Below are 12207 nucleotides of genomic sequence, written 5' to 3'. Positions count from 1 at the left end.
GCTTCCTGACCGAAGCCAAGCCTTTCTCTCTCCAGGTCTGCCATTTTGACACAATTATTTCTGAAATATATCTATTAATACTCAGAGTTTTCTCAAATCTTCCTAAGCCATTCCCAATACTGGTACATATAAGTACATATATGACATATAACACATACATATCATATGTATATAATTCCACATTTTGTATATCCATTCATTTATCAATGGATACTTGATTATGTAATTTTTTTGGCAATCATGCGTAATGTTGCTCTCAACATCTGTATCCAAGTATCTTTGTGAGTCAGTGCTTTCAAATCTTTTGGAGATGAAGTTGCTAGGCCATATGGTAAATCTATGTTTAATTGAGGAAGTGCCATACAGTTTTCCACAGCAGCTGTTCCATTTGACATTCCCACTAGCAATGCATAAGGGGTCCTGTTTATTCACATTTTGGGCCAACATTTGCTGTTTTGTTTGTGTTTTTGTAATAGTCATCCTTGTGGGTGTGAAGTGGTAACTCATTGCGGTTTTGATCTGTATTTGCCTAGAGATTAGCTGAACATCTTTGTATGTGCTTATTAGTCATTATGTGTCTTCTTTGAAGTAATGTCTGTTTGAGTCATTTGCCCATTTTTTATAGTACCAGAATTAAACTCATGGGGTACCTTCAAGCTACACCCCCAGCCCTATTTTTAACTCTTTATTTTTATTTTTATTTATTTGCTTATTTATTTTCAGTAATGGGGATGGAACCCAGGGGCATTCTAACTCTGAGTTATACACCCAGCCCTATTTTTTTTCTCTTTTTTTGGAACAGGGTCTTACTGAGTTGCAAAGGGCCTAAGTAGCTGAGGCTGTCCACGAACTGCCATCCTCCTGTCTCAGCCTCCCAAATGCTGGGATGATTACAAGCATGTGCCACCACACCCAGCTTAACTCTTTATTTTTAAACAGGGTCTCACTAAGTTGTCAAGGGCCTTACTAAGTAGCTGAGGCAGGCCACAAACCTGTGATCCTCCTGTCTTAGCCTCCCAAGTACTAGGAATATAAGTATATACCACCAGCTATACCCCCGCCCCTATTTTTTGTTCTTTATTTCAAAACAGGATGTCACTAAGTTGCAGAGGGCCTCACTAAGTAGTTGAGGCTGGCCGTGAACCTGTTATCCTCCTATCTTAGCCTCCCAAGTATTGAGATTACAAGTATGCTTGTCACCACGCCCAGCTATTAATTTGCCCATTTTTAACCAAGTGATTGGTTGGAAAATTCTGGATGTTAATCAATTATCAGATATATAATTCTCAAATATTTTATACTATCTCATGAGTTATCTTTGCATTCATTTGATAATGTCCTTTTTTGTGTGTGGGGGTGAGTCTAGGGATGGGACCCAGGGGCATTCGACCTTTGAGCTACACCCCCTGCCCTATTTTTTTCTTTTGTTTTTTGAAACAGAGTCTCCCTAAGTTGCAGAAGGCCTCACTGAGTAGGTGAGGCTGTCCATGAACTGGGATCCTCCTGTATCAGCCTCCCTAATGCTGGGATTACAAGTGTGCATCACCAAACCTTGTGATAATTTCCTTTAATGAACAAGTATTTTTAATTTTGATGAAATTCACTTTATTTTTTATTTTATTACCTAGATATCACATCTAAGAAATTACTGCCAAACTCAATGTTTTTCCCTATGTTTTCACCTAAAAGTTTCAGACTGCTAGCTTGTGCAATGACCTTTGATCATTTTGAGCTAATTTTGTATAAGGTGCAAAGTAAGCTCCAAGTTCATTTGTTTGTATATAGATATCCAGTTTCCCAGCACAGTTTATTAAAATAACTTTTGCCTACTGAATGGCCTTTGTGAGCTTGTTGAAAATCACTTAACCATTATTTAAAGGCCTTTTTTATTCCTTTGTTCTCCATTTCTGTCTTTATGCTAGTACCATGCTGTTTCTATTACTATAACTTTACAGTAAGTATTGAAATCAGAGAGTATGCATATTCTATTCTTTTTCAGGATTGTTTTGATTATTCTGGCTCCCTTGAGATTTCATATGAATTTTAGGATAAAATTTTCTATTTTCAAAAAGATTTTGGTTGGGATTACATTGAATCTAGAGATCATGTTGGGTAGAATTGACATCTTAACAATATTGAGTCTTCTAATCCATGAATATGAGATGTCTATGTCTTTAATTTAGCACCATTTTTTACTTTTTAGTATATAAATCTTTTACCTCTGCATTAGTCTGTTTTGCTCTGCTATAACAAAAAACCTGAGATGGAATATTTATAAGTAGAAATATATTAGCTCACAGTTATAGAAGCTGGGAAATACAAAGATGTCAACAAGCCAGATGTGGTGTTGCATACCTGTAATCCCAGTACTTAGGAAACTGAGACAGAAGGATTGCAGGTTTAAGACCAGTCTCAGCAACTTAGTGAGACTCTCGGCAACATGGTGAGGCCCTGTTTTAAATAAAAAACATAAAAAGGTCAAGGGGTGTGGCGTGGAGGTAGAATGCCCCTGGGTTCAGTCCCTAGTAACACACACACACACACACACACGCGCGCGCGCGCGCGCACGCACACACACCAACAGGTTTTGCCATTCTGATTCCAAGATGGTGCCTTGAAAGCTGTGTCCTCCAAAGAAGAGGGGTACTTGGTGTTTTTGTGGTGGAAAATAGAAGGGCAGAGAGACAAAAAGGGGCCAAACTCACCTACAATGGGATGGCCTACTTTTCATCACTATTACAATAGCTACTAAGTTTTAACTGAGCTGGGCGTAGTGGCACACTCTGTAATCCCAGCATTTGGGAGGCTAAGACAGAAGGATCTCTTGGAAGGCCTCAGCTACTCAGGGAGGCCCTTTGCAACTCAATGAGATCATGTTTCAAAATAAAGGAAAAAAAAAAATAGGGCTGAGGGTGTATGTAGCTCAGAGGTAAAATGCCTCTGGGTTCCATCCCCCGTACTGCCAAAAAAAAAAAAAAAAAAAAAAAAAAAGGTTTAACTGTTTTGCAGGGAAAAGACACTCAAACCAAAGCAGCCTGTTTGGTTAACTTCATTCTCAAGTATTTTATTCTTTTTCATGCTATTGTGAATGAAATAGATTTCTTAAGTCAGGAGGGGGAAGTACAGCCTATTCATCCTGGGAAGGCACTAACATAGTTACCAGCAAAGTGAGTGGATACTGGGAGGAGTGAAGACTTGGGTCCCAGAATACTGCAGCCTATACTGAGCTACCTGGGGTACATTTTAAGATTTTTTTTCCCAGGACCGTCCTTCAAAATAGTCTATTTTCACTGTACACTACTGCCTCAGAGAAAACATTTTTTTTAAATAGCAAAGGGGAAAAAAGAAGTGAGCAAAGAAAGAAGTAACAAGATCCTAGGTGAATTACCATTGCCCTGCTGAACAAGTAGCTACTCTAGGGGAAAGAATACAAGGCCTGGAGGCAGATAGAAGACCTACTGTGTGATTTTAAGAAAGTTTTATAACATCTCTAGGCCTTATTTCCTCTTCTAGTGCTGGGCTAGATGACCTCTAAGGGCCTTCCATCTTGTACAAACATTAACTGTGCTACCCCTAGAAAAGAGCCAGTGTAGAAACTCTGTTCTCTCTGTAGATCCAGAGGCCTCACACACTTCCATGCTATCTGCCTTAGCCTGCCCAGGATGCTATAATAAAATACCATAAACTAGTGGCTTAGGAAAAAAAGAAATTTATTTTTTTACAGCTCTAGACTATTCAAGGTCAAGGCACCAGCAAATTCCCTCCCAGGGGAGGGCTTACTCCTTGCTTCAGTAGATGGCATCTTCTCGCTGGACCCCCATGGTAGAGGGAACAAGGCAGCTCTCTGGAGTCTCTTTTGTACGTGCACTAGTCTCATTCATTGAGGGCAGAGCCCTCCTGACCTAATCACCTCCCCCAAAGTCCCACCTCCGAACACCATCATAGGATTTGACATACAAATTTATTGGGGGAAACATTTGAACCACAGCACCATCATTGTTTCTCATTAAACTCATCATTTTCTGTCTTATATCCCAGTTTTCCTAGTGTATTTTATTTTTAATCCTATATTAGCTGGGATCTTTATGGGTGAGAGAAGGTAATCTTAACTATCTTAACTGTCCCTGGAGCAGTATGTATCAGATAGATATATTTGTGTGTGTGTGTGTGTGTGTGTGTGTGTGTGTGTGTGTGTGTGTGTGTTACTGGCAGTGGAACCCAGGGGCATTCTACCTCTGAGCAACACCCCAGTCCTAGTTTTTATTCTTTATTTTTAAATAGGGTCCCAGGGGATACCTATGAGCAACACCCCAGCCCTATTTTTATTCTTTATTTTTAAATAGGTTCTCACTGAGTTGCAAAGGGTCTCACTAAGTAGCTGAGGCTGACCACAAACTGCGATCCTCTCATCTCAGCCCCACAAATGCTGGGATTACAAGCATGCACCACCACGCCCAGCCTCAGATAGATATCTAACTGAACTGAGGAAAAATGTCCAGTCTTGTTACTTCTTAATGTTATATTCAAAGTCTGGGATCCCAGGGTGACAGAGAACACTACCACACACAATAATGCAAAGGCAGGAAGGGGGTTTATTGGGGAACTAGCTCGAGCTAGGGTTCAAGTCCCTCCAATGCAGTGGAGTCTTGACAAGGACCCCGAGTCTTTGTTCCTAGGCAGTTTTATACATTTCAGTCACTCAGGCTGTGATTTACAAAGGAGTTATCTTTAAACCAAAAGGAATTTTTACTGCTGTTATCACAAGCAATGGACAGGATATTTTCTGCCTCCCATTTGGTTCGTGCCTCCTGGGGTTGGTTGGGAGTTTTTCATCCTAACCCAGGTGCCAAAACTGGCATTTAACTGTTAGTTGTATTCCTGGGATACTGAAACTTAGGCCTAGCATGTTTTCTGTATGGATGAAGCCTGTCATGGCCCCACTTTGGTCCTACATTCATAATTTAGCATGTGTTTTAAACTTCCACACAAATTTTCTGTGGAAACTAAGTTATTGGGACCACAACATCACATTCAGCAAATGCTCCAAATTTAGATGAAATGGGGGTTTTCTCTCACAATGGCAATCTATTTATTTTGCCAGTTCTCTACTACAAAAGCTTAAATACAAGTCTCAGTTGGATATCTTGGAATTTTAATATATCAACATATGTTCAGTGATGGTATAGATAACTGCAATATTGTCATGTCGGATTGAGGCTTGGTAAGAGTTACCAAAAGACCAAAGTTCTTAATTTGTAGAGAATTAAATTAATATTTAAAATCATTTGCATATTCTCTGTTGAAGGTTTTTTTTAACCTTAAAAATCATATAAAGAGTAAAATGAAGCAAGATATTATACTTCTACCAATTAAAGTTTAATTCATAGCTACGACTGTATAGTGTGTTATTTTCCTACTCATTACATTCAAAGACACAATTTCTCAATAAAATCAGTGTCAGAACTAATTTGAAAAAGATATTCAATGGATGGATGCTAGTTGCATCCTTTTTTATAAGTTAGTTATAGTGGCATAAACAGAAATAGGCACTTTGTATTTTACTAGAATTTTTACCTAATTGAATGAATAATAGTTGCCCTCCCAGAGAATAAAATATCTCTTGTTTGCTTGGGAATGGCAAACATATGAAAATGTTATGGGCAAGGCCATACTCTACATGGTTTCTAGAATGACGGAGACACTAAAACAACTCAGCGGGACTGTGTCTTTTGGGCCTTGCTACTGGTTTATTTCTCCTCTCCTCTTTTCTTGCAGGATGCCCCATCCAAGGTCTCCCCGCCCCCAATATCACCTGGTTCCACAGGGGTGAGCCAATTGCCACCGCCACAGGACTGACGCATCACATCCTGGCAGACGGACAGATCCTTCAGGTTGCAAATCTCAGTGGTGGTTCTCAGGAAGAATTCAGCTGCCTGGCTCAGAATGAGGCGGGGATGCTCACACAGAAGGCATCCTTAGTGATCCAAGGTAAGAAATCCTTTAGACTGTGGGTATCAGACTTTTTTTTTAATATGAGGGCCCACCCAGGAATTTAATTCTCTAATGGCACAAAGTGATTTTAAATCGCCAGTGGAACTGAGGGCATAAAATCCAAAGCTGAGAATGTTTCTGTACCACAAGACCTGCTTCCACCAATACAGCCTGACAGGAGAGCTGCCAGACCCCAGCCCAGCAGAACCTGGGCAAGGCAGTGCTACTTTCCTAAACAGGACCTTGTGCTCAGATCACTGCTGTCACAGAAACAAAGGAGACAAGCCGGGCATGGTGGCACAGGCTTGTGATCCCAGCATTCAGGAGGCAGAGACAGGAGGATCCTGGCTCACATACAACCTCAGCTATTAGCAAGGCCCTTTGCAACTCAGTGAGACCCTTTTTCAAAAAAAATAGAAAAAACTAAAACAAAAATAGGGCTAGGAGTTTATCTTGGAGGTAGAATGCCCCTGGGTTCTATCACCAGTACCACGCAAAAACAAACAAACAAACAAAAACAAACTAAGGAGACATCACTATTTTTCAAAGTTGTGTTTCCTTTATGCTAGTTTAACTAGAAAAGATCAAACACACACAGAATAGCCATTTTAAACTGCAAGTCTGCCAGGTATGATGGCACACCCTTGTAATCCCAGCATTTGGAGGTTGAGACTGGAAGATTTCGGTTCGAACACAGCCTCCACTACTTAGTGAGGCTCTTTGCAACTCAGTGAGACCCTGTTTCAAAATAAAGAATAAAAAATAGAGCTGGGAGTGTAGCTTGGAGGTAGAATGCTCCTGGGTTCCACCCCCAGTACCACAAAATAAATAAATAAATAAATAAATAAATAAATAAATAAACAAACAAACAAATAAATAAATAAACAAACAAACAGACAGACAAACTCCAAGCCAGGTGTGGTGGTGCACACTTGTAATCCCAGTACTTGGGAGGCTGAGACAGGAGAATCACAGATTCATGGCCAGCCTCAGCAACTTGAGAGGCCCTCTGCAACTTTGTGAGACCTTATTTCGAAATAAAGAATAAAAAATAAGACTAAGGGTTTAGTTTGGAGGTAGAATGCCCCTGGATTGAATCCCTAGTACTGCACACACATCACAGACAAAAAAAAAAAAAAAGAAAGAAAGAAAAGAAAAAAAAAACCTTCAAGTCTTCTCCCATTGATTTGGATTAAAAATACCTCTTAGCCAGGCATGATGGTTTGGAAAGCTGAGACAGGAGAATTACAGGTTCAAGGACACACTCAAGAACTTTGCAAGGCTCTCAGAAATTAATAAGACCCTAATTACAAATAAAAATAATAATAAAATAGGGCTTGGGAGTAGCTCATAGGTAGAATGTTCCTGAGTTCAATTGATGATGATGATGATGATGGTGATGGTGATGATGGTGATGGTGATGATGATGAAGAATAAAATAGCAGATCTTGACCCAATCAGTTTGCTGCTCCTATCTGGAGGATGGGCTGGTGTGGTACCAGCTGCACATTCTGGAGTTTTCAGCTGCAGTCACCTGCTGAGGGATTTCCAGGCACCTTTCCTTTGACCCTGAGAAAAAACAGACTGAGAATCTTGTGTGGCACAGGCATGATCCTTGCATGAACACGGGCTGGTCAGGGAGCCCAGGGGCAGGGCTGCCATTCACTGCACCAGTAAGAGTTATGAATGAGCCCCAAAGTGGGAAGGGAGCCCAAACTGGACTTTTTATAGGAACTATGGGAGACTTTTGACTTTTCCATAAGCTAGTTCTACCTATGACCTTCTGTGATGCTTTGAAGGAAAGCAAATTTTTATTGCATGTATTCCATAATAGAGAAGTTGGTGGGAAGGGACAGAGTTTTATGCCAATATGGCACAAAAGGAGGGAGAATGGAGGCAGACTTTTCTGAGCACATAGGCTTTTCCTCCCCTGCCATTTGGATTTCCAGACAGGAAAGCAAATGTTCCATTTTCTTGCCAGCCAGTTATTCTCTGCTGAAAGCCAGAATCCAGTGCCTATCTGTAATTTCCGCAATACACAAGCACTTGCAAATAAGCACTCAAAATTTACCATCCCACATTTATTTTTAACAGCTTTCCTACCAGTGAGTTCCAGACCGCCAAATAGAAAAACCAAAGAAACTGGCTTTCTCGCTGACATCATTGTCTCACGTACAGGAGAACTCTCTGGATAGGCTGGGTGTTTTTTTCTTTTTTTTTCTTTTTAACATTTACAAAATCCAACTTGAATCTGCACTTTTAAGTTATGATGAAGTATTGCTCATGTAGTTATATCTCTCTATAGAAAAATAAAGTCACCTTCTGGTGAACCAATAAGGAAGAGTACTTTAACCATCTGCTAAGATTTCCCTGTGTACCGGGCACTGAGTATGACCTTCCATGATAATCAGTCCTCACAGTAACTTGATGACTTGAGAGTCATTGTACTCATTTTATAGAAGAATCAACTGAGGCTCCCGAGGCCAAGGAGACCAGAGACCACAGGGCTTGTGCAAATAGGTTGGAATGGCGCCCACCCAGGGGCAAACCCTCATTTATAATAGCTTCTTTCCCTCATACCACACCCCAGTCCCCTCCCCGCCTCCCCTTGCCCTGCTCAGAAGAGATAGGATATGTCAGTAACACTATTTTCCCCCCTCTGATCCTCCTCCTACCACAGATTACTGGTGGTCTGTGGACAGACTGGTGACCTGCTCAGCATCCTGCGGCAACAGAGGGGTTCAACAGCCCCGCCTGAGGTGTCTGCTGAACCACACGGAGGTCGACCCTGATCACTGTGCAGGGAAGCCTCGCCCTGCGGTGCAGCCCGTGGCCTGCAACCGGAGAGACTGCCCTTCTCGGTGAGTGTGGCTTCCCCACCCCTAAGGATGGACCCTTGCTCCCAGGCAAACTGACGGCCACCTAGCTGCTCCTTCCTTTAGGCATGGGTTGGTCAGGCCTCTCTGTCAAGCTGAAAATATCCACAGAATGAGCCTCCTCTCTGCTGTTTATTCCCACACTGCTCAGCCAGCTGATGGCTGCCAGGGATATCCAAGTGCCCAGGAGGCTCTGGTCTATTCAGGGAGCAAGTACATCCCAGGCCCCAACAACGATAGCATCCATTCTGCAGTAATAAACTGACTGTGCTCTCTGATAGAGAAGGAAGTATTTTCCTTTGAAATACTGAAGAGACAGCGATTACTGGGCTCTACCCCAACCCTCTCTTTTTGTCTAACTTTAAATACCTATGCTAATCAGTACTCCATTTTCATTGTAGAAAATCATATCTTTTCTACAAATTGTTGCATCTCACTGAAGTAAAAATAAATCCTCATGTCCTGCAGTTGCCTTAACTGTGGCTCTCCACTCTGCATTTTGGGTCCCTTATTTAGCCCAGGAAGACACTCAGAGCTTCTGCCTCTTCCATCTTTTTCCTACTTGAAGAAGCTATGAACCCCACTGAGCTCCAATCCCTAGTGCTCAGAAAGCAGCTAAAGGGATAACGGATGGGCTTAGAATTGGCACTGGCCTGGAGCTCTGAGCCCTGGGGGTACTCAGCTTGGCCCTAAAATGTCCCTTTATGACCTATCTGTAGGACTTTCATACACTGCTCAGGCAACCGCTTTGTATTTTGCCAGCTGAGTCATAAGGAGCCGCTGAAACCAGGAGAGACTCCATGAAATATGAAACACACTCATTAATATCAGCAGTTTGACTTGCTGACGGGAAGGTTTCCACAGGAATGATTAATGTTCTTTTATACCCTTCCTGAATGGGTAACATAGCCCATACCTCTCTTTCCCCCACCCCAGCTCCCGAAAAAATTGCTGAAATGTATATTTAGAAATAAAAGTTGATTGAAATGCAGGCCTGACATTCACCAGGGATATAGGAGGCTGGAAGGCTGCCCTTGCCAAGCTGCGTGAAATGAAGAAGAGATCTTTGGTGTGCCAGGAACTTTTTGATTTGATTTGGTGACGGTCAGAGTCAATCAGCCTAATTTACTTCTGCAAATGAAATAATAATGGCTACGTCTTCTTCGGTTTCAATGCCCCCAGGAGTCTTAAAACACCTCATGCCTGCTTCCTAAGTGGCTCTGCTCCTGTGGGTTGGAAATCTGCGTGCAGTCATCCCTCTCCGGGGCAGAGAAGCAGGGAAATTGCCACAAAACTAAATAAGTCACAGATCCCTATTCAGGGGGAATTCGCTCCCCTTCCTGCTACATGCTTCTCCTGAAAGCCAGATGTGGCGCCATTTGTCTAGGAAGTGGCCAGAGGTTCACCTTTGCCTGGCTTCCCTGCCAGGCTATGTGTGTACATTAGCATCCTTTTTTGCACACAGTGTTGCCCCGACCATCTTTCTAAAAAGAACTAGGAAATCCTCCTTTGACCCAGGTAGCTGTTTCAACTACTTTATGTTAAATCATTTTCTCCCCTTGTGCAGTAAAACCAGAGTGTTGGGTTTTTTCCTAGACTGCAAAAAATGGCTAAAAAGCACCATGTCTCTCATTTTTACAAACTTTCCCCTTCCCCTTCCCCTCCTCTTTGAAAGTTATCTTAGGGTGCACACATGCAACGAGAACTCCTGCATATTCATATATGGATCAAGGACTTCCCTATCCCCAGATTAGTTTGACTCTCTGAGAGTCCATTTGACATAGTCTTAGTCTCATTTCTGGAGATTCAAATTGTAGTTGTAGACTTATGTTTTGAAAACAAATATTTCTACCACATAGGCAATCTTATCAGATGTGTAAGACTTATAGACTAAATCATGGAGGTGGAAAATTAACCCAGAAAGTTTGAAGGGACTTTTTATGTTTTTGAAAGATAAATCAAGTGGGGAATGGATTAAGGTGAGATAGAAAGTACAGAGTACTGAGCCAGACATGGCAGTGCACACCTGTAATCCCAGTGTTTGGGGACCTGAGGCAGGCGGATCTTAAGTTTGAGGTCACCTTCAACAACTTAGCAAGACCCTATTCCCAATTTAAAAAGGGTTGATGGTGTAGTTCAGTGGTATAGCACCCCTGGTACAAAAAAAAAAAATAGTACAGAGTACTAGCAGACAAAGCCTTATGTGAGTCCCAGGTTGCCTCCTGGGTCAAGAGGTGACCCAGGTTTGGATCTGACTTCCCCAGTAGACTCTGCCTGCTCAGTCACACTAAGAAATGCCAAGACCATAGCACAGTGTAAGTTCCTACAGGACCATTTCCCAGAGCATCTATGTGCAATCTCACAGCTTTTTGAGCAGCTAAGGTAACTGACTCCCAAAACCCTCTCTCAGGATGCACTTTCCTGGCTAGTGTCCCAGGTGTATCAGTTCCCTGAGGCTGCCATAACTAATCACCACAAACAGTAGCTTGAAGCAACAAAAACTAATCTCTTGCCTGTTTAGGGTGAGAGATTTGGTTTGGTGTGTGTGTGTGTGTGTGTGTGTGTGTGTGTGTGTGTGTGTGTGTGTGTGTGTTACTGGAGATGGAACCCCAGAAACATTATGTCTCCAAGCTATATTCCTAGGCCATTTTTTGTTTGGTTTGGTTTTCTTTTGGCAGCTCTGGGGGTGGAACCCAGGGGCATTCTACCTCCAAGGGATACCCCCAGCCCTATTTTTTATTCTTTATTTTGAAGCAGGGTTTCACTAAGTTGCAAAGGGCCTCACTAAGTAGCTGAGGCTGTCTGCGAACCACGATCCTCCAGTCTCAGCCTCCCAAATGCTGGGATTACAAGCATGTGCCACCACGCCTGGCTAGGCCTTTTCATTTTTATTTGGAAACCAGGTCTCCCTAGGTTGCTGAGAATCTTGCTGAGTTGTAGAGGCTAGTTTCAAACCTGCGATCCTCCCGTCTCAGCTTCCCAGAGACCAAGATTACAGCCATGTGCCACCATCCACCCCTGCCTCTCTCACTGTTTTGAAGGGCAGAAGTCAAAAATCAAGGTGCCAGCAGGCCACCCCCCTCCAAAGGCTCTCAGGGAGAAGTCCTTTCCTGCCACCTCCACCTACCAGGGCTTGTTTGGCTTGTGGCGGTATGACTCCACCTCCTGCCTCCGTGGCCACACAGCCATGGCCTGGTGTGTAATCTCCCCCACCTTTGTTAGAGCAACACCTGGAATGGCATCTAGGGCCTGCCTAGGTATTCTCCTCTCAAAATCCTTGAGTCTATAAAGACCTTTAGGAAACATTCAGATTCCAGGGATTTTAGCATGGCTATCTTTT

The 12207-nt window shown here is 42.5% G+C and overlaps 1 protein-coding gene across 1 annotated transcript in view; it reads left to right on the top strand.

The window, feature by feature from the left end:
- ADAMTSL1 (ADAMTS like 1) overlaps window positions 1-12207 on the top strand; it is a gene marked incomplete at both ends in the record, with an annotated part of 419367 nt that overhangs the window by 392180 nt on the left and 14980 nt on the right. The window contains 2 exons of the mRNA XM_080708549.1: window positions 5776-5988; window positions 8672-8852. Coding sequence (XP_080564675.1) covers window positions 5776-5988; window positions 8672-8852 — 394 coding nt within the window. The remainder of the gene's footprint in view (window positions 1-5775; window positions 5989-8671; window positions 8853-12207) is intronic.

The sequence above is a fragment of the Muscardinus avellanarius genome (genome assembly GCF_963383645.1).
Source record: "Muscardinus avellanarius genome assembly, chromosome: 13".
Classification (NCBI taxonomy): Eukaryota; Metazoa; Chordata; class Mammalia; order Rodentia; family Gliridae; genus Muscardinus; species Muscardinus avellanarius.
Note: the sequence above shows the minus strand (reverse complement) of the source record. Positions and strands in the feature narration are given on the sequence as shown.